This window comes from Delphinapterus leucas, chromosome 1 (genome assembly GCF_059928025.1).
Source record: "Delphinapterus leucas isolate spDelLeu-1000000601 "Yukka" chromosome 1, BTC_Dleu_Yukka2, whole genome shotgun sequence".
Taxonomy (NCBI): domain Eukaryota; kingdom Metazoa; phylum Chordata; class Mammalia; order Artiodactyla; family Monodontidae; genus Delphinapterus; species Delphinapterus leucas.
In genome coordinates, this window is record NC_143129.1 from 116,901,635 (window position 1) to 116,923,853 (window position 22,219).

The 22,219-nt window shown below is 38.0% G+C and overlaps 1 protein-coding gene across 1 annotated transcript in view; it reads right to left on the reverse strand.

Annotated features, from left to right (window-relative positions):
• Window positions 1-19,211, reverse strand: part of PRKACB (protein kinase cAMP-activated catalytic subunit beta) — a 142,532-nt gene extending 123,321 nt beyond the window's left edge. The window contains exon 1 of the mRNA XM_022580978.3: window positions 18,891-19,211. Coding sequence (XP_022436686.1) covers window positions 18,891-18,936 — 46 coding nt within the window. The 5' untranslated portion in view covers window positions 18,937-19,211. The remainder of the gene's footprint in view (window positions 1-18,890) is intronic.
• Between the last annotated feature and the right edge of the window lie 3,008 nt (window positions 19,212-22,219).

Below are 22,219 nucleotides of genomic sequence, written 5' to 3' on the forward strand. Positions count from 1 at the left end.
TTCCCAAAACTTTTAATCTTTTTGACCAAAGAACTGTTCCAGGTGCCTTTTACAGTCTTCCAGGGAATTGAAATTTTCTCCATTAAGAGAATTTTGTAAAGACCAAAATAAATGGAAATCCGAAGGTGCAATGTCTGGTGAATACAGCGGATGAATCAGAGCTTCCCAGCCAAGCTGTAATAGTTTTTGTCTACTCATCAAAGAAACATGTGGCCTTGCAGTATCCAGATGGAAGATTATGCGTTCTCTGTTAACTAATTCCAGACGCTTTTCATCGAGTGCTGCTTTCAATTGGTCTAACTGGGAACAGTATCTGTTGGAATTAATTGTTTGGTTTTCCGGAAGGAGCTCATCATAGGGGACTCCCTTCCAATCCCATCATATACATAACATCACCTTCTTTGGGTGAAGACCAGCCTTTGGTGTGGTTGGTGGTGGCTCATTTCGCTTGCCCCACGATCTCTTCCGTTCCACATTATTGTACAGTACCCACTTTTCATGGCCCATCACAATTTGTTTTTAAAACAGAACACTTCCATTATGTTTAAGTAGAGAATCGCATGTGGAAATACAGTCAAGAAGGTTTTTTTCACTTAACTTATGTGGAACCCAAACATCAAAGCGATTAACATAACCAAGCTGGTGCAAATGATTTTCAGCGCTTGATTTGGATATTTTGAGTATGTCGGCTATCTCCCGCGTGGTATGACATTGATTGTTCTCAATTAATGTCTCGATTTGATCACTATCAACTTCAACTGGTCTACCCAACCGTGGAGCATCGTCCAGCGATAAATCTCCAGCACGCAAACTACTTTTGAGACGTTTGATTAGTCACAGCAACTTCTCCATATGCGGCACAAATCTTTTTTTGCATTTCAGTTGCGTTTTTACCTTTCTTGAAAAATAAAGCATAATATGCCAAAAATGTTGCTTCTTTCTTCCATCTTCAGTATTAAAATGGCTACACAAAAATTCACCAATTTTGATGGTTTTTCTATAAACACACACTGATATGACAGCTGTCACAATACAATCTAACAAAATTGTTTTGAATGAAGTTAAAGACAAATAAACGCTACTAGAGCCATCTTATGGACAAACCAAACGAAAGTTTTGGCCAACCCAATATTATTATAATCCCATTTTTGTTAAAACTAACCCATATATTTTTAAAAAGGATATATTGAAGAAAAAAATGTTAACTGGTTATCTGTGAATGGTGGGATTCTGGTTGAGATTTTTCTTTTCTTTTTATTATATATAAGTAATGGTGAGTAGAAAATTTCCCGTAATTGTTATTAGGAAAATTCATTTGTTGAAAGAAATGGTTGAATACACTCACTCCAGGTTAAAAAAAAAAAAAGCAAGTGTCAGTGCCTGGGTTTTCTGTGAAAGCAAGAAGTTTCTCTGAATAATGAGGTGGTGGGAAGGAATGAGATGTTCCAGAGAAAAATATCCAGAAGGGAGAAGTGACCAGGGTAGCATTCTGTTCTAGTGAATGGTCAAGAAAGAAGACCTCTAATCAAGAGTACAATCAGAAGGACATTTGAGAAAAACTTTAATGTCTCATGAGTACTAAATTGTTTACCTTTTGGTATATTATATAAATGATCCTGAATTTCCTTTAAGAAATTTTCAGTCAGTTGTACTTTGCTAATAACTAAATGCTTTTGCGTGAGGGATTTCTTTTATGAAACACTCAGAGGAGAAGATCCCACTTGAGATATTTTAAACTAAGGAATAGTACCCAGCTGTATCTCAGATTCTATCATTACTCTAGAATTAAATCAAGGAGGTATGCTAACCATAACTGTCCAACTGTCAATGTGAGGTAGTAGGGAAAAAGTGTACATTACATGGAAAACCTGTAGGTGCAGACAGGTTTGCTAATAATGGAAAAGAGGTTCCAGGGGGTCCTCTGGAAAGAACAGGGACATAGGCAGTTTAAAATGTGATTGAACTTGGGCAGGTGATAGAACTTTTCTGTATTTCAGTTCCTTCGCATGTGTTTCAGTTGTCTATCACTATGTAACAAACACCAAAACTTAGTGTTAATTGTGAGCATATTTTGCTCACAATTCTGTGGTTCAAGAATTTGGTCAAGGTACAGTAGGAACTGCTTATCTCTGTTCGACAAGGTCTGGGGTCTGAGCTGGGTGACTCAAACAGCTGGAGGATAGCTGGAACAGCCCAGCTGAAGTCATACATCTGGCATCTCACTTCTCACTGCTGGCTGAGTCACTCACTTATCTGGCTTCAGTTGAAGGCTGGGCTGACTGAAAGGGCTAAGAAAGTGTCACTCACTTGTCTAGTGCCTAGGTGCTACTCCATATGGCCTATCTCTAACTCCCTCTGTCCCTCTGTCTCTGTCTCCCCCCCCCCCCGCCTCTTTCTCTCTCTCACTGTCACTTTTCTCTCTTTCTCTTTCCAAGTGGCTAGTTGGGCATGCTGGTCTCAAAATAGTCAGACTTCTTACATAGCAGCTGGTTTCTATAAGAGCACAGGCTATTAGACCTCTTAAAAGCATAAGCCTGGAATTGACCCAGCATCACATCCACCATATTTATTGCTTAAACAATCATATGTCTAGCCCAGATTAAAGGGAGTGAAGAAATCAACTATGCCTCTGGATGGAAAGTGTGGTTAAAAATTTGCAGCCATCGTTACTCTGTCACAGTATCCTCTGGCCACATATTATTTACACTTCTCCATTTTCAAAATACACTTAACCCCTCCCAAGGCCCCCCCAAAGTCCCATTACAACATCAGCTCAGAGTCCAGGACCTAGTCTAAATCAGGTGCAGATGGAGAGAAGGCTCCTCAAATCCAGTTTCTTGTCTGCAGCTCCTCAGGTATGATTCCTCTAATTTGACGACCTGTGAAGATGCAAGCTATCTGCCCAATACAAACCCAATATACAATGGTGAGGCAAGGAACAGGAAAATTGCAAGGGACACTACCATTCAAAAAGGGAGAAAACAAGAGGTACGTAACAGTCATTAGTCAATAGCAAGTCTGAAATCCAGTTGGGCACAAGTCACCAGTTCCTTGACTAGTCCTGGAAGTGGTTCTCCATATCTCTTAGCTCTACTCTCTGGCTTCTTGGCTGCATCCTGAGTCATCCTTCATTTTCCATAACAAATGGCCTATGTTTAGAGCTGAGTAGCTTCTCGGCCTGCTTCCTTTCCACAGGAGGTTGAGGGCGCAGAGGCTTCTTTTCATTATGACTTCTCTCTGCCCCTTTCAATCTAAGTGATACAGTTCCTTTTAAAACCCTAGATTTCATGTTATCATATTATAATCAACTCCAATAGACAAAAGCCATGTTCACATTTCTCTCTGAAAGGCCATTCTCTACCTTGGGCCTCATGTAAGGCTGCTATAGCAGGGGTTCCCAACCCCCAGGCTGAGGACCAGTACCAATCCAAGGCCTGTTAGGAACCTGGACGCACAGCAGGAGGTGAGCAGTGGGCGAGCGAGCGAAGCTTCATCTCCTGCTCCCCATCACTCGCGTTACCACCTGAACCATCCCCCCCCCCCAACCTCCCCCCACTGCTCCATCTGTGGAAACCGGTCCCTGGTGCCAAAAAAGGTTGGGGACTGCTGTGTTACAGGACAAAGTCCTCATTTCTAGAAACCCCAACTGTCTAATTGACAGGGTCTGTAAGACACACACTTAAGATTCTTATAAGCCTTTTTAGTCTAGTTGAAAGTCTATGATGTAGCACTTTAAATCCTCTTCTTAGTAAAGGATCTTATGGCATTTTAAATTGTATTTATCAAAAGAGGATAAAATGGTCAAGATACAAATAAAAATTGCCCCAAAATAATAATAATAACTGCAGGCAGCTTTCTGAAACCCTCCTTCTTGCACCTAGTAATCTAAAGAGAGTTATCTCTTTTATCAAACAATAGTTCTCTTGTGAATTATGTAGGCCAATGCTCCTTATATTTATATAGATTAAATTCCTGTTAGAATTCAATGCTAAATTTCTGTTAGAATTTCAGTGAATTCGGAAGAGGTTCTATACTGTATACTCCCTTGCCATGTAAAAAGTGCTAAATTTTATGCTCAAATATAATAACGAGCCTCACCATCAGTTTTCTGGTTCAATCTTAATCTACTTTATTTTGAGGGTGCTGTTTATTTTTAAAATTTTACTTTAAAGACAATATGATTTATGTATATGCCTTCTATCACAAAACACTTGAAATCTTTTTTGGCTGTGGTAATGGTGGTGGGGGGTGGATGGTGTTGAGGAGGTACCAGAGTGATTAATAAATAAATGAAGGTTGAATAGAAAGTTCCATTTCTGGCTTAGGAAAATGAAAAGCTCCCCCCACCCTCCACCCCAGGGTTAAAAAAGAAAAAAAACAATGTCTGTGATGATCAGTTTTATGTGTAAACTTGGCTAGGGTATAGTCTCCAGTTATTCAATCAAACACTAATCTAGGTGTTGCTGTGAAGGTATTTGGTAGATGTGATGAAAAGTCCACAATCAGGTCACTTCAAGTAAAGAAGATTATCGTAGATAATCTGGGTGGGTCTGATTCGATCAACTGAAAGGCCTTGAAGAGCAGAACTGAAGCTTCCCTGAAGTCAGCCTGTGGACTTCAGCTTCAGCCTGTGCCTGAGAGTTCCAGCCTGCCCTTCCTGACGGCCTGCCCCATGGATTTTGGACTTGCCTAGCCAGCCCCCATAATCAATAAGTCAATTCTTTGCAATATATCTCTTAATATATAGCCTATTGATTCTGTTTGTCTGGTGTAACCCTGGCTGATAGAGTACTGAGTTTTCTACCACTGGCAAGATTATTATGCAAGATATAAGTAAATAAAGTAAAACATTTACAGATTTTTTAGAAAAGCAGCCAATATGGCATAGTGGTTAAGAACACAGACTCTAGAGTCACACTGCCTGGGTTCAAATCCCAGCCTGACTACTTACTAACCATGTGGCTTTGGACAAATTACTTAGCCTCTTTGTGCCTAAATTTCCTCTTGTATAAAATAAGAGCAATCATAGTTCCTATGTCAAAGGGTTGTGAAGATTAAGTGGGTTATTATACATATAGCACCAACAACAGTACCTGGCACCTAGGAAAAGCTAAGTAATAGTCTAAAAAGTGATATGGTAGGTAGACAGATCTTCTAAGGGCTCTTTGGATTCTAAGACAGTTTCAAATGTACAATTTTTAAAAGAAAATTATCATTACCATGTTAGGAGAGCAGAATAACTAGTGATTATGAGTAGAAGGCCTAGAACAAATTGACTAAGTTTGCATTGCACACGGCTCTGCCATTTAACTGTGTGACCTTGTTAAACTTCTCTAAGCCTTAATTTTCTTACTAAAAAAAAAGTGATGATAATAATAGTATTTACTAATAAGGTTATGGTGAGAAATAAATGATGTAAGCTGCTTTATGCAATTTTTAAAGTTTTGGTGGATAACGCTAAAATTTCCCACTGAATTTTTATATCTTTTTATTCTTGATGATCCTGAGGTTATGAATATGTCAGCTCCTTATAATCTAATATAACATTACTCCAGTAGATTAATTTGCTGTTTCTAGTCGTCCATTAACTTGCAATTCAGACAACTTGTTAAAAAATGTGCCCAATCTATACACAAAGTGATTAAGGATTTCCCTTAAAAACTATAGCTGCTATTTATTGACCATCTTCTAGGTGCCATGAGAAACACATCATATACGATTCCTAAATCTCACAACTCAGCACTATCTCCATTTTGCAGATTAGGAAAGATTTTGGAAAGTACCTGTGTGAACTGATATAAATATGCTGTAACATCTATTATTATTTCTTTGAGAACCCTTTTATTACTCTCTAGATCTCAGTGTGATCCAGACACCAGGTTAATAATATTAAGTGTCCAGGCAAGTAACCTCTGATCACCTAAGTAGCTAGCTTCTAAATTCTCAAAGGCTTTTCAGGTAATTGATTTTTTAAAAGGGGGAGGGGAATAATTCAATTCCTTTCTCAATTAGATAAATTTAAATCAGCTGTTAATAAAAGCTATAGTTCCACAGAGAATAAGAATACATTCCCATTTAACTATGCAAGTATGAATATTTTTAAATTCAAGAAGAGATACATATTTAAACTGAAGTATATTTTAATCTACAGAATATATAAACCAACATGATCCCACTTGGTCTTTGGCTATCACTATTAATTGAAAACTCATGCCACTAAAATACATTTAATATATTGCCTTTTTATCTGAAAATTATATTGTTAAATTCTAATTTTTTTTTTTTTTTTTTTTGCGGTACGTGGGCCTCTCACTGTTGTGGCCTCTCATTGCGGAGCGCAGGCTCCGGACGCGCAGGTTCAGCGGCCATGGCTCACGGGTCCAGCCGCTCCGCGGAATGTGGGATCTTCCCGGACCGGGGCACGAACCCGCGTCCCCTGCATCGGCAGGCGGACTCTCAACCACTGTGCCATCAGGGAAGCCCTATATTTCTTATATTTAACACTACAAATAAAACTAGGCTATTGTAGTTCATTTAATATACATGTTTATTTAGTATGCATATACTCCAACCTTTCTAGTTTAGTATCTATATTCACTTAATATATACATTTACACACTACCCTACCTTAGACACTTACTTGAAAGATTATACCCTAGACCCATTTCATTCTATCCTCTCTCTGACAACCATCTATCTTTTTAGCTCACTCACTTTAATATCTCAGCTCCAACAATCTTCAGACCTTATCAAGGTCTCCAATTCTTTTCACTCTACTTCATATCCTTATATCCTTTTTCCTCCTTAAAAGCATAAATCCCAAGGCCAAGCATTATGATCACCTCCTTGCACACACTTTTAGTCACTTGCCCCTCTCTCATTTTAAGACTTTTTTATGTTGTTATATACTGATTTACTTACAGGCAGACCAAGTTTTCAAACGTGTTGTATTCTAAAAGCTGAACTGCATTAAGTGTAGGTTACACTCTCTGCATCGTGACTGTAAGTAACTATAATACAGCAAGAAGAGGAAAAAAAGAACACTTTCTCTTTTTTTTTTAATCCTGGCTTCACGTTTTATCCAACACAGATTTTAATTACCTGCCTAGCCACCAAAGGCAACTGAAATGGCCACGTGTACAGTAAGTCATAGGCCAGTTTACTTTAGGTGAGAGATGAAAAAGGGAAGAAAATGTAGTCAAAAAGCAAAACAGAAAGTTAAAGAAAAAGGGGTGCACATTGTTATAACAAATGAGAAGACAGGTTGAATATAAAAAAAGAAAAATACACAATTGCATAAGGTTCCTGGGAAAGCAAGAGAGGATGGGATCCAAAGTAATGGTAGAGGGGTTGGCCTTGCAGAGAAAGATGTGTGATGTGGTGGGTTTTTAAAATATGTCAAAAATTCTTTGAACTCCTTCCATCAAAGGGTGGAATCTAATACACCTTCTTCAAATATGGACTCATCTCAGTGACTCACTTCTAACGAACAGAATGCAGAAGAAGTGACATTGCTTGACTTCTAAGGCTAGGTCATAAAAGGGGATACAGCTTCCACCTGGCTCTTCTCCCTCTCCCTTGGAACTCAACCACCATGTTATAAGAAAGCCCAAGCCACGTGTAAAGGCCACCTGTAGATATTCCAGCTGAAAATCCCAGCTAAGGTTCCAACCACCTACAGCCAGCACAACAAGGAGACATGTGAATGAGCAAGTCTTTAAGCGATTCTAGGCCCCAACCTTTGAGCTGAGCTAGTTGTTGTCAAACAGAGATGAGATGTCCTTGTAGAACTCTGACCAAAGTGCCCTTTCCTAAGCAAAATAAATGTTGTCATTGCTTTAAGCCACTAAACGAGAGATGTGATTTAACAATAGATAAATGGAATAGACAACTCCTCTATTATAACAGAATAACAAGATAAAGTTAAAATATAGGATATCTGGATGTTTGATATAAGAAGTTGAAGGGGTTCTTGTCTGATACCTTTTATTTTCTTTGCGAAATACGAGGCAAGATCATTGCTTAGAATGAGAGACATAATGGGGATTTCAGAAGTGTAAAGAAGAGAATGAAATAGAAATTGTAATGAATGGGAAACAGAGTTAATCAGAGAAATGTGGTTCAACTGTCAAGTCATGTTGACAGCCCATTTGAGGTTGAATTTATAGTGCCCCTTCCATGTGGCTTTCTCCAGCAGTGCTTAGCTCCTGGCTGAAAGCACTAAGAAAGCGCAAGTTAAGTTTATCAACTGGACTTCTGTAAGGAAGGATGTGATAAAAAGAGAAAAGTGCAAAGGATTTCAGGGACCATGTAATCTAAACTGGTTAAGAAAAAATGAAGCGAGAGGTTCTAATGAAGAATGATCACAATGGGAATATTTAAAAAGCAAACAATAAGGAGAGGACATTGTAATCAGAGAATGACATGCCTACAATAGTGATTCTTGCGCAGTTAATGAGTATGACAAGGTTGCTGGTGAGACTGGCTATCTGAACTGAAGTGAAGAGAAGGGGATAAGGATAATATGGTCAAGGAATTGAGATGCAATGATAATGGATGAGTCATCACGCAGAAGTTAAAGCCATCAAGGATGAATACAGGGCTTACAGTATAGAGAAACTTTGTGACCCAAAGTTTTTGATGAATGAAAGTAAGTGAGCCAGAGATTGGTAAATGACAGCAACATAGACGAGGAACATGGTGATACAGCTGAATGGTATAGGTCTTGTCTTGGTCTGTTTGGGCTGCTATAACAAAATACCATAGCCTGGGTGGCTTATAAATAAAATAAATTTATTTCTCACAGTTCTGAAAGCTGGAAATTCAAGATCTGGTGCCGGCAGATTTGGTGTCTGGTACCAGCCCACTTCCTCATTGACAGCCATATTCTCACTGTTAACCTCACAGCTGAAGGGGCAAGGGAGCTCTCTCAGCCTTTTTTATAATCCCATTCATGAGGCTCTGCCCTCATGACATAACCACCTCCCAAAGATCCCACCTTCAAATATCATCAACTTGGGAGTCAGGATTCAACATATGAATCTGGGGGATACACAAACATTCAGGCCTCAAATGAGGAGGGTTTTTTTAAGAGGTTGGGAGCATAACAGTTTTTCCTAATCTAATGTCTTCCTAGCTGAAGCCTGAGACCAATCTCTCCCTACCAATTAAAAGTGATATAATTTTGACATATAAATGTCGAATAAACTACTATGTGCTAAGAAGAGAGGGAAAGAGGTACCCTCTTATCAAATAAATCAACTACTAGGCCCAAATAGTCAATATATTACAGAGAAAGTACCTGCTAACTGGGGAGGGGGGAGGGTAAACATTTCTAAAAGAAGCTTGAGTTTTTTTATCCATTTAATTATCCATAGTTTTAGCTTCCACTATGAGCTGGGAACTGTGTTTGGGGGATATCTACCTAAACAAGGTAGATATTGTCTCTGCCCTTACATATCACAATGTGTAGTAGGAGAAACAGCTGAGAAATCAATGTTAGTATAAGTGCTAGAGTTACAGATGTAAACATCTCCAAAATGGACTCAAAACCAATTTCTATTTAAGTCAGTTACAGTCTATTTCCCAAGATGATCTCAGAAATTCTATACTTATTCCCATATAAACTCCTATGTTGTATTTTCACCCTAGTATCAATCTCAGGCACCTGTGTATCATTGTACATTTTTATCATAAATATCTGAATGTATCTGTCTCCCAGCTTAAGGATAGGAACTAAGTCTTACATTTATTCTCATATTTGCATTTATGGACTACCACAATGCCTGGTACAAGGTAAGCACTTACTAAGTACTGATTGAGAATAACTTAAGGATTGAATGAATGACAAACAAATGACTATTCTGTCTCTGCATCATTCTATCAGTTGAATTATAGCTTATTTAGTAACCTCAAGACTACAGCCTAAAGAGAGATTCATATTCTTCCCCAGTTTAACGTTTCATGGCTTCTATACATCTAGGGAGCTGAGCTAGGACAGGATCCTAGCTGAGCTAGGATTGGAGGAGCTAAATTAGCAGAATTGGCTCTTAGAAAAGAAGCTAAGTAATATCTGTATAAACACTTTCTTTCAATTTTGTGGCTCACATACCACAACGGTCTGCTGATGCTATATGGTCTTCTACTTGAATAAGTGGAAATTGAATACCCATTAAGTAGAACCTTAAAATAATGAGATCTCAAGACAGTATCTTTGATTTGCTGAGTCAAAGTCCAGATGGAGAATACAGACTTGCCAAGGACTCATAGGTTTAGATTCAACAGTTGTTTTACTAGAAAACAAAAATTTCAGAAGTCATTGAAAAGTTAACATTAAATGAATAGTAGGCAACAGGGAATACAACCTTAAACCATAGCCACAAAGCCTGGGACTTTATACCTGTAACAGCAAATCAGCTAAAGATATGGCATTTACATTGGATTTTATAAGGCAGCCCTAATGTCAAATGTGCTACTGAATTATCCTTCATTGTGAACTGTCAATTAGTTCATTTCTCTCTTTAAAGGAGTCCCCTTTTTTCTTTTCTGGCCACGCCACGCAGTATGTGGGATCTTAGTTCCCTGACCAGGGATCAAACCCGTGCTCCCTGCAGTGGAAGTGCAGAGTCTTAACCACTGGACCACCGGGGAAGTCCCAAGTAGTCCCAAATTTGATTCAGAAAATTATCCACACAGATACAGAACATTACTGAATCTAACTTATATTATAACCAAAAAGTAAAAAACCAAATTGTTACTGCAGGAAATACTCTATAATATACTTCCTACAAAATTCTCATGATTATGCATTTACTTGTCTAAAGCTTCCACTAGACTATGAGCTACATGAAGACAACTCTGTATCTCCTACACGCCCCCCCCAGAAATTAAAAAAAATGAATTATAATGGATTGAAATATAAAAATTTAAGCTATACCTCCATCTCTAATTAAAGCAAGTTAAGTTATGCCTCTATATTTAAGCAACTTTTAAGCTATACCTCCATATCAGGGGAAATAATTTATTTTTTGCATTATGGTAGTAAACCTCAATATTAGCAAGAAAGAGGTCTACTAATACTGATGAGTCTTTTTGAAGCTGTAAGGGGCTGAAAGGGTTACAAGACCTATAAAAAGAATAAAAGCACATCCAGCAATTTTTAAGTTGATAAAAATACTAGCTGAATTTGTAAGCACAAATGTTTTTACCTTTAAACATAAATAATCAGTTAAATATATTTATTCTCTAATCCAAGTTTATGAAGGTTTCACTGTACTTCCTTTTATTTGCTCTACAACTAGCTTTTATAAGTTTTGAGGAATAGCCCATGAGTTCTAGTGTTTTAAATTTAGGTGAATAATGCCAGATTTTCTCTGTCTATACTATTTGGTTTATACACTTCAATCGTGTAGCCCTAATCTTTCTAGAATGAAGAGTTCTGGGGTTTTTTTGTTTGTTTGTTTTTTGGTTTTAAGTTTATCCTCATACAATAGACCAATTCACTTACTCCCATTAGCTGCCCTGATCTTAACTTTCTCCAGTTCTGCTATAAACAAAACATCATAACTACACATAATACGTTAAGGATTTTACACTAAGAGTAGACTGTTTTATGTTTTGTTTCTAATGCACTCCCTTGATGACCAACATTTAAGTGGTCCCTTTACCTACAGCAGAACATGAAAATATCTTCAAAGATCAATACAGTGATTCCAAAATTTGTTTCTTAGGCCAAAACTCAGAAGCTATCGTTCTTTAAGTACAGATCAAAAATTTCCCCTAAATAAATTACCTTGTATTTGCTCACACTGAGGATCATTTGCCATTTCTCTACCCACATAATTCTGTAAGACTCCTCTATAATTTATTCCTGTCTTGCTATTTTTAAAATATACCTTCTTTCTTTTAATAAATATATGGGAATAACTGAATTATAAAGCTGGAAAAGGCCACATCCTCTTTATCAAATTCATCCTTCTCAATTTTATAGTACAGCTTGGAGGTATTAAAACACTTGTCTAAAGCAAACTAATGGAAAGAATTAGAAAAGAGAATTTAGATTTTTCTTATTCTAAGTTCATATTCCTACTATTAAGTCACACTTCAACTTTTTAATATCAATTTTAAAGAACGCTAAGGGAAGAATATTGATATTTACTTAGTACAATATATGTTGGTACTATATTTTACATGTTTTTTCCACTATTCCACATGACTCTACAAAACTCAACAGCATATAGGATGCTTACTTTAATTATAAAAGTAACATTTTATCTGACTTTAAATTATTTTGTTTCTTTAAAAGTTACGCTGTTCTCATCAGTGCTTTGGCTTTTACTTTTTTCAAAACAAAGAAGCTAAACTTTTAGTGGCTACAGTTCTTAATTTATAGAAGTCATGTCAGATGTCATATATAGTTTTATAGCTTCTAAACAGCTGGCCTTAAAAGGGGAGCAAAATGAGGATGAAATTTGGAAAAGATCCTTTGACCATCCAAGGTCATTCTTTCCCTCACAGCTGGGAGAATTACAGACAATCCACACATAAAACAACCAATCAGAAATCATTTTTCAGAAATGCCATAGGCACCCTGAGTTCAATATGCCCCCCCAAATCTGTTCCTCCCCTTATATCCATTTCCTAACTCCATTACTGGCATTACAACCCAGCCACCAAGACACAGAAGCTAAAAACTTGGGAGTTATTCCCAATTCCTCCTTTTCCTCATTCCCAACATGCAATCAGTACAGTACAGTCTGCTTATTTTTAGTTTCCAAATTTCTCACATTTCAGATCCTTCCTGTATCCCTACATCTACCACCTTGATTCAGACCCTCAAAGTCCCTCACTTGAGAGAGGGAGCCTTCTAATTGACCTTCCTGCCTCCAAACACTTCACTTGTTCCATGGTGACATCTTCACATTACCACCAAAGTAATCTCTCTAAAACCCAAATTTTATCATATCTTTCTCTTATTTCACAGTAGCTCCCTAATGTCCATGGGATAAAATTCAAACTCTTTTCATGGTCTCTGTCCATTTCTTCAGTCTCATCTTTCATTGTACAATCTCCCCTCTTCCCTACCACGAACCCCATCCTCTATCATTTAGTCATAATGGACAACTTACTTTCGTCCCTGAATATGTCATGCTGTTTCACCCCTCTGTATCTTTGCTCACTCTGTGTGCTCTCTCTACTCAGAACATACTTCCTCCTGTGATCCTGCTGTTGAACATTTACGATTTTCAATGTTCAACTCTAGGCTCACCTCATCTTTGCAGTCCTTTTTGAACTTCACTTCCCCCCACCTCTGTGGAAATGACCATACTTTCTATTGGTTCCCCCAGTGAACTTTTACAAAAGCATTTGTAACAGGTTTTGTTTTGTTTTGTTGTTTTTCATTAAGTTGTTGACATGTCTGTCTCCCCCTTCTGAAACACAGGTACTTTGGAGCAGATACTGTATCCTATTCAACCTTTATTCCCATAGACTTGCATAAAGTCTGTCACATATTAGGAACTCAATATGTAGAATGAATGAACAAATGAACAAAGAAAAGAACAATACAGGGACTCTTGAGGAATATTTTTTAAATTAAGATAAAATACTCCAAATAATATGGTACTGACCTAGGTATATTTACCTCCTATAAGTTCCACATTTTCCTATTTAACATAGTTTTTTTCCATTAAAAAACTAAGATTTATTCCCTTGAGGAAATGTGGACACATATGTGTACTAACATTTATTATCACATAGCTATATAGACAATTTTGTAAATTATACTAATTATTTTATTAATTTAATGGAATATCAAAATGACTTATGGTCAACTCCTTACTATCTGAAAGAATCTTAATAGCTATGTTGGCTTACCTAGTATCTTTTCATCTGCTGCTTCTGCCACTTAGCCATGGCTTACTTCTCTAAACTGGCTTTCATGCCTCTAATTATCCTGCTGCTGGCAATGAAAAGCAACAATCTGTTTATATCCTAAGTAGAGGACACTGGCCAGGAGAATGGGAAAAATGGTTCCTGAGCAGGAGGGTAATTTTACACAGTAGATGATCTGCACAAAATGAATCAGAGAATCATGGAACTGTATGAGATAATATGTATTTATCATCCAAATAGTGTGGCTGTTTATTTTCACTTTTTTTTCTTTATTTTTTAACCTAAGGAAGACTACTCCAAAATTCTTCTGGCAATCTATTAAAATGGAATAAATATCTGTTGCTGATTTTCTTTTAAAAAATATGATAATTGAAAAGTTTAAAGACATAAGATATGAGATCACTGAACTTGTTCCTAATCAACATTTAAATCTATAAAAATTTTCAATAAAAATGTATTCACTGGGATTCAGTATTAAAAACTAATAAATTCTAATTGTAGTAGAGTCCAATAAGGAAATTAACTTTGTACCTAACTTTACAGATTATACACAAATTACTAAACTATAATAATCTGCTCACTAGATGTATAAATGCTTATTCAGAGGAAATACTGAAGAAATAAGTTAATTTCTAGTATGAAAAAAGACAAATACAGCATTTTGTTCATCTGTACAAACTCGTGAGGATCCACAAATTACCAAGATGATGGAAAGATGGGGTGGCGTTTTTATTACATGTAAAGACAGCTATGCTCTAAACGTGTGGTGCCCAATATACCAAACACTAACTGCCACATGTAGGTTAGAAATTCAGTTTATCAGTTGCCCAGGTTACATTTCAAGTGCTCAATAGCTGCATGTAGCTAGTGGCTACCACATGAGACAATATAAACATTTCCATCACAGCAGCAAGTCTGATTGGATAGTGCTATTGTAAACCATGGTAAAATGCAAATTTCCAAGTACTTTTAAAATGGCAATATAAGTTCAAAAGTAATTTTTCAATTGGCTATTTCACAGAAAGGGAAAGTATACATTTACAAATGAGAAAAAAAGGGTTAAACACAAATATTAATGAATGCTTTAAGTATATAAAATTAATTTTCTATGGCTTAATTTGAAATTATACCACATTGAATCTGAAAAGACTTTCAAGGTAATTTAATCCTTCATCCTCAATTTACAGAAATTGAATCTAGAAGACAGTACAAGGAAAAATTAACTCTTTCATTTAAGATATCTACTATATCCAAATAAAGATACTATTGGAAACCACCAAAATTTTCTATAATAATAAACAGATTAAAATGAAGTATAAGCTATTCTGTGTATCTTAGAATCAGATTTTCCATTGGGTACAGAGGCTGTTTGCACAGTGGTTAGGATTTCAGGTTCTGGGGTTAACCTGCCTAAGTTCAAACGTTACTCCCTGACTTACTAGCTGTGCAACCTTAGACAAGTCATTTAAGCTCTCTGAGCCTCCTTTTTCTCATCTATAAAATGGAGAAATAACTAAACTATATCATACAGTTGAAAAGATTAAGTGAAATTATGCATGCAAAGTACTAGAGAACCTGGCACATAGTAAGCCTTTAAAAAAATGCTAGTTTTTATGAAACTTGCATTTTGGTTGAAACTAGTCTACTGGTGACTTTCTTTAACTTCCATTCATCTTCAAAAGTTCTTAAGACAGAGGGACTCTGGAAAACATTCAAAACTCATTATATGAACACTGGCTTACAGGTGGCTCTACCACTTGCAGTCATGGGAGAATCTGCATTCAAACCTCTACCAACACTTTACCCATAGGTCTCAACACCTTGGCGCTAAGAGTGTAACATAAAGCCCCAAGCAACATGTGGTGGGGGGTAGAGGACATCTAATGTTTGTTTCTTTTTTAATGAAATAAACAAACAAAAAACCCCTCCTAGGCTAAAACAGGTGGCATCTATTTTTATGTTGGGGGCTGTGAGTAAAGTAAAAAGTGGGAGACAGGATAAGTAAAACAATTTTGAATGACAAGTTTAAAATTTCTCAGAGAATTGTATGCTCACTTATTTTTCTAAAATTTATACTTCTGCATATTAGCTGAAGTTTAAATAACTACAGTCAGATTTTGAGACACATATTTTTTACTAGAGTAATTTTTAAAAAATACACAGAACAGGTATGTAAAAGTAACAGTTGCTCTTTCATTAAGTTTTAAGACATATCAATACAATTTCCTAGTTCACTACAGTAGAATAATAGGTACCCAACTTAATGTGATCTCCAGAAACTGTGGAGATGAAAATGAAATCTCCCCAGCTTTCAAGTATTACCCCAGAAAATGTTTTATTCTAAGTGTAGGGGGATAGATTTCAATAGAGTACAACATAAGCACCAGATGGTCAAAGCTAACTAAGACCGTTCTCAAATATTTTTATGCCCAGCTTCATTCTTCTGGAATATTTTTAGAACTAAGCTCCAGAGTCACCTGTATGAGGCATGGGCCAAACCTCAAATCCTAACTGGCCTGATATTTTTATATCATCATTTCAAATCAAACATTTTCCTATTGGTAGTTTTCAGAGTTTTAAGTTCATTTTCCATAATGTTAGCACTTGTCATATTTTGCTTTTCACTTAACTTTTATATGTACATTTTCTCTCTCACAGTAGATAGTAAAATTTCTCGAGCTTTTACTTACAGTGTCTCCATATGAAACTAATACACTTTGTAGATATTTTGAAAATATTCGTATTAATTGATTATTTAGTGATACAGTATGGAGTCAGGGCATCAGATTCTATTCCTTACTCTGATATCACGAATAGCATGATCTCAGCTCCAGCTTATTCAGAGGTCAGGCACTTTGGCTTTGAAATGGAATGATTACACAGGCTGATCTCTAGAATTACTTATATTTCTAAAAGTTTATGCTTTTATGTATCAGCTGAAGTTTAAATAACTACATTCAAATTTTGAAAGGCATATATTTTCAAAAGTAATTTTTAAAAACTATACAGAACAGTTAGGTATATGATGGTAAAAGTTGTTCTTTCATTAAGTTTTAAGATATATTGATAAAATTTCTTTGTTCACCACAGTAGAACAGCAGCAACATGCATCTGATAACATTGCTCCAAATGAAATTACAAACTGATCAACATGTGACACTTGCAATGATTGTCCCAATGAAACATAGCTTGCTATTTTCTTTTATCACTTCACAACATTTATTCAAACTACTATAATGACCTTCAGTTTCCATAAATAAACTTATATAAAAAGCTGGCTAACATACTTAAGAACTAGGCTATCACTAACAGTTAAAGCTTAAGAAAGAATTTATTCATAGGAATAATTTCAAGATATTTTGATAAACATCTAAAGTTTCCTTTCTGTTTCCTGTAAATATTCCAAGATTATCCGATAGCTACGAGCTTCAAATTAATACTGTCTAGGGGAGAATTAGTTTGGTAACTTAATAATGGAAACATATAAATCACAAAAGAGTCTACTATTACTGTTAAAAATATAAACACTGTACAGGCCAGCACTTGTTAATAAAAATCACTGATATGATTCCATTACCTAGCACACTCTTTGTAATACAATTAGCACATGTTTTATCTTTAGCTTTAAATTAAAAAGGAAAATGATGAAAAGCACAAGTAATTCTTTACTTTCCGCATTAATACTTTTTGTACAGTTAGTTACTACATTTGTGCAATTAAAGAAAAAAAACACTAAAATTCTACCTCTGTATTGGCTTTTTAAAATCTCCATATCACATATTAAAGACATTAAACTTTTCTGGAGCTCCTGAAAATTAACACCAAAACTTTATTGGTGAAACACAAACCACATAATCTGATCTAACTATTCACATTAAACAAAATGAATGACTAGATATTTCCCAATCGATTCTGCTTTACTGATACCGAAAAAAGCTATTTCCTTCATGCTAAATTATGAAATTAACCTAAAACATAGTAAAAACATAGAAGCATTAAAAGATACTATTTACACAAACTGGAATAAATTCATCAGGCATTCCCTCAAGTGCTGAGATGTCATTTACTCCCGGTCACACAACGAATACTATTTGTTTTCTGTTTATCCTGAATTATCAAATCTGAGTTGAACCTGGCAAAGGCAAAAACCATCCAGACTGACTGACGGATTGATTGATAGATAAATAAATAAATAAAACCATACAGCCATACAGAAATTCATGACTTTTTACTGTTTGGTGTAAAGTGTAGAGTGCCTGCACTTTCAGCCCTCAGAAGAAATCCACCGTATTCTGGAAGCACTTCAATTCAGAGTGACCTTTAAGTTTTATAGACATTGTAGCAAATTCTTGCATGTCTCAAGAAAAGGCAAACCTGCCTTGCTTTTTTCTCTAATGGTAAAAGTTTTTGTTTACTCTTATTATATTTTCCACTCCTAATCTGAAAAGACGGAGGATCTCTAAAACGTAGTTGCCCACTTAGGATTAACCTCACCTGCGGAGGACCAGACCCGCAGCCCCTCACCTGATGATAAGGTTGGGATGGGCCCAAGTGATGGAGGGAAAAGAGCCAACTCTGCTCACAACACTACCTGTGGCTCCCAAAGAGGGGGCCCGCGTTTTGGGGGGGGGCGGAGCGAGGGCTGGGATGGTCCAAGAGACTTCTTTATCCGGACCATATTTGGGGAAGCATCTAAGTATGGGAGACCCCCCCCCCACCCCACACCCGGCGCGCGCTCTAGTGAAAGACGGAATTGCAGGGACCGCTCTCCTCCCTCGCCCTCTCCATCCGGCCCTCGGCGCTCAGCCCTCGCGCCGGAGCTGGGGGGAGGGGGTGGAAGAGGAAGGGAGCGGGTCCCCAGGGTCCCCTCGAGTGGCTCCCGGCGGCCGCTGCGAGGCCTGGACCGTGTCAGCGGCCTCCGGGCTCCGACCGGGAGGGGCGCTCGGTGCCCCGTTCCGGCCCGCCCGGCGGGCCCCCAGACCCAGCCCTTGACTCACCGCTCTCCACCTCGCTGCCTTTCTTGGCGGTCGCCGCGTTCCCCATGACTGAGACGATGAAAAGAAGGGGTCAGGGAGGGGAAGGGGAGCTGGGGCCGTCCCCGCCGCTCCACAGGCTGAGGCAACTCCTGCTTCTGCACCGGTCAGCGCGGTCAGTGCTCTCGGCGCTGGCGGCCGGAGTGCGGGCGGGAAGACTGGGCCGGTTCGGAGGCCAAGGCTTCAGCAAACTCTTCAGCCCCGGCGGCAACAGCGATATCAGCGGCAGCAACGGTGGCGGCGGCGGCGGCGGCGGCTGTGGCTGGCAGACACTCCCCCTTCCCCCGCCCCGCCCCCCCTGCGCGCCCCCCGGCAGCAGCGCGCCGGGGCCCCGACCCTGTCCCTCTTCACCAGCGGGCGCGCGCGCCGGAAGTGACGTGTCGGCCGGGTACAAGGGCGGCGGGCTGAGGGGGGCCGAGCCGGGGGCAGCGGACTCGGGTAACCTGGGCTGGCACCTCAGCGGCCCACCGAGCCGGGACGTGGTGGCCCGGACTTGGTCTCGGATGCCCATCCTCAAGATCTGGGAGGCGGCGTGGGGACCGTTAGCTTTGAGTAACCTGTCGTCTCTCAGCCTGGCCTCCCCCACGCCCTGGAGGTCGCACGCGAGGGGAGCCCCCTGGTTCGCGCCACTGGGCTTTGCGGACTGGTCAGTATCAGCCGAGGGAACAAGTTCGTCCCTAATCCTGATCGTGGTTCCGAGCCTGTCTTTGCCTCACAGATCCAGGTGTTCACCGAGCCCACCACGTTGTCCTCCTGGTTCTTAGGCACCAGTCACAAGACCTTTGATGTTCCCAGTGCAGTTTTCATTCTCTGGTTTTGCGGGATCGCTCTCAGGTTTTGTCAAATACCCCAGAGAGAAAGGAAAGTATTACTATTTCTACAGAATGTCTGTTGATGTGAATCATTGTATTTAGCAGCTCTCTGTGTAGATGTCAAAATAAATGCATTCCTAATTGGTAACTGCGTTTTTCTTAACATACATCTTGAATTTGTGAATAGTTTTACTTACCAGGTTAATTTTTTGCGGCACTCTAGTATTTTTTGTTGCATGTTTCTTTGAATTTTGCGTCGTGAGCATTTATTCTAAATTTAGTGTAGAAAAACTGTAACTTCCCTAGGGGCAGAGACTACTAAATTTATTTTGTGTCCCCAGGACACCAGGCACAGTAGGTATTTAATGGATAGTTGATGACTTGAAAGTAAGCAGAGGAAATCTCTCAGAATTTTTTTTGAAATAGCTTTCATTGCTGACAAAAACAGATTGGTAACTGTAGAAGTTTCTCAATAAGTTCTTCCTGCTGTTTCTTATTACTATTTCTGTTAAATTAATTTAACAAAGGTTTATGTCATGTATACTGTATTCCAAGTACTACCATGCAGGCAGCAACTCATTTGATCCTCAAGAACCCTATGAGATATGGAGTTTTACTCTCATTATTTCACTTATGAACAAACTGAGGCACAGAGAAGTTAAGCAATTTACCCTAGATTACACAGCTATTACCTCTTTGAAGCAGGATTTGAACCTAGGTAGTTGGGCTCTAAAGTCTGACTTTTTGTCCATAATGTTATGTAAACATTATGGTAAATTGCTTTCTCTCCATTTAAAGTTACCTTGACTTGAAAAGATGGATGCATAATGAGTTTATTTCTTGGGGAAATTCATTATTGTTTTCTGGGTTTCCATTAAAGCCAAGTAATATAAAAATTGTAGAGAAGGAAGGATTTGAACTAGCTGTGAGGTATTGTGTCAGCATGCAACAATGTTACAACAATGTCACATCCTTCCAATGACATTTAGTTTTGTGTTGTGGATGTGATATTTTGCCCTACATACATAGGAAGTTCAATAAATAGCATTAAGCCATATATGAAATAAAAAAAATCTTTTTGATATACTTTATTCTGGATGGAATCTTTCTAGAATCCTGGGAGACTCATACTGCCCTCATTGGGGTAAGTTTTGAAATGTATTCCTTTTTAGAGACCAGCTTTAATAATAAAAGAATGGTTATATGCATAATTTGTCCCTATCCTTAACATAATTTTGAATTCTAGGTCTCTAACAAGAGGGTAGCCATCTGTTTTGTAAATGATTAATTTGCAGAAGAGACAGTTGACAGGGATTACAGAGTTAAGATGCATTATAACTACATCCTAGAAAGTTAATAAAAAATTCAGCTTTACAAATTTCTCTCTCAATTTAACTTTATCATTCATTGTTTAAGAAATTAAATTAATTGTTAAGAAAGGAAAAGATCATCAACAATTGGAAATATCTTGGTTTTTATTCTGTATATTATTATTTCTGTTTTTTTGTGGGTTTTTTTTTTGCGATACACTAGCCTCTCACTGCTGCGGCCTCTCCCGTTGCGGAGGACAGGCTCCAGACGCGCAGGCCCAGCGGCCATGGCCCACGGGCCCAGCCGCTCCGCGGCACGCGGGATCCTCCCGGACCAGGGCACGAACCCACGTCCCCTGCATCAGCAGCCGGACTCTCAACCACTGCGCCACCAGGGAAGTCCCTATTTCTGTTTTTTTTATATTAACTTACACTGCTGCTCTGATTCTAGGAAGACTATACTTCAAGAGTATAGTTTCATGAATCGTTTTCAATTAGTAAACATTCACAATCATCTAGTTGTAATTATATACAAGTTGCTTTTTCATTATTAGAGAAGAGTTCTCTTTAGGAATCCATTGTTTATATAGCATCTAAAAGACTATATTTCAAGAATTGTTTATTTACACCTAGAAAGGGCAGAAATATCATTAACTGTACAGTTATTCTTGAATAACTGGAGCTAGAATGGGGCAACTGCTATCCTTTGCCACTAATGCCTTTTCTAACCTGGACAAGCACAAAGGTAGAACTAAATCTTGTTTCCCTAGGAAAGCAGATGCAGAAAAAAGGAAGTGATAACGGAGAAAAGACTTTGAGTTCCCTTCTGTATAATATTGTATCTAAGAATATACAGCACTATGTAGCAGGAAAAATTGGACCAGTGGTAGTTGCTTTGGAAAGAATTATCCTTACATTTTCTAGTACTTTATAAAAACACTTTCACATGCCGTTGTTTATCTGATCCCACAACAAACCTGCATGAGCAAGACAGATTATATTAGCCACAATTTACAAATGAGAAAAAAGTTCAAAGAAGTGAAGTAACTAGGCCAAGTTCACTCAAATTGTAAGTGACAGAGCACTGTTATATACCATTAATGTGTGAAACAAGTGTAATCTCAGTCTCATTAAGATTAGGTTTTATTATCCACATTTTGCAGATGAGAAA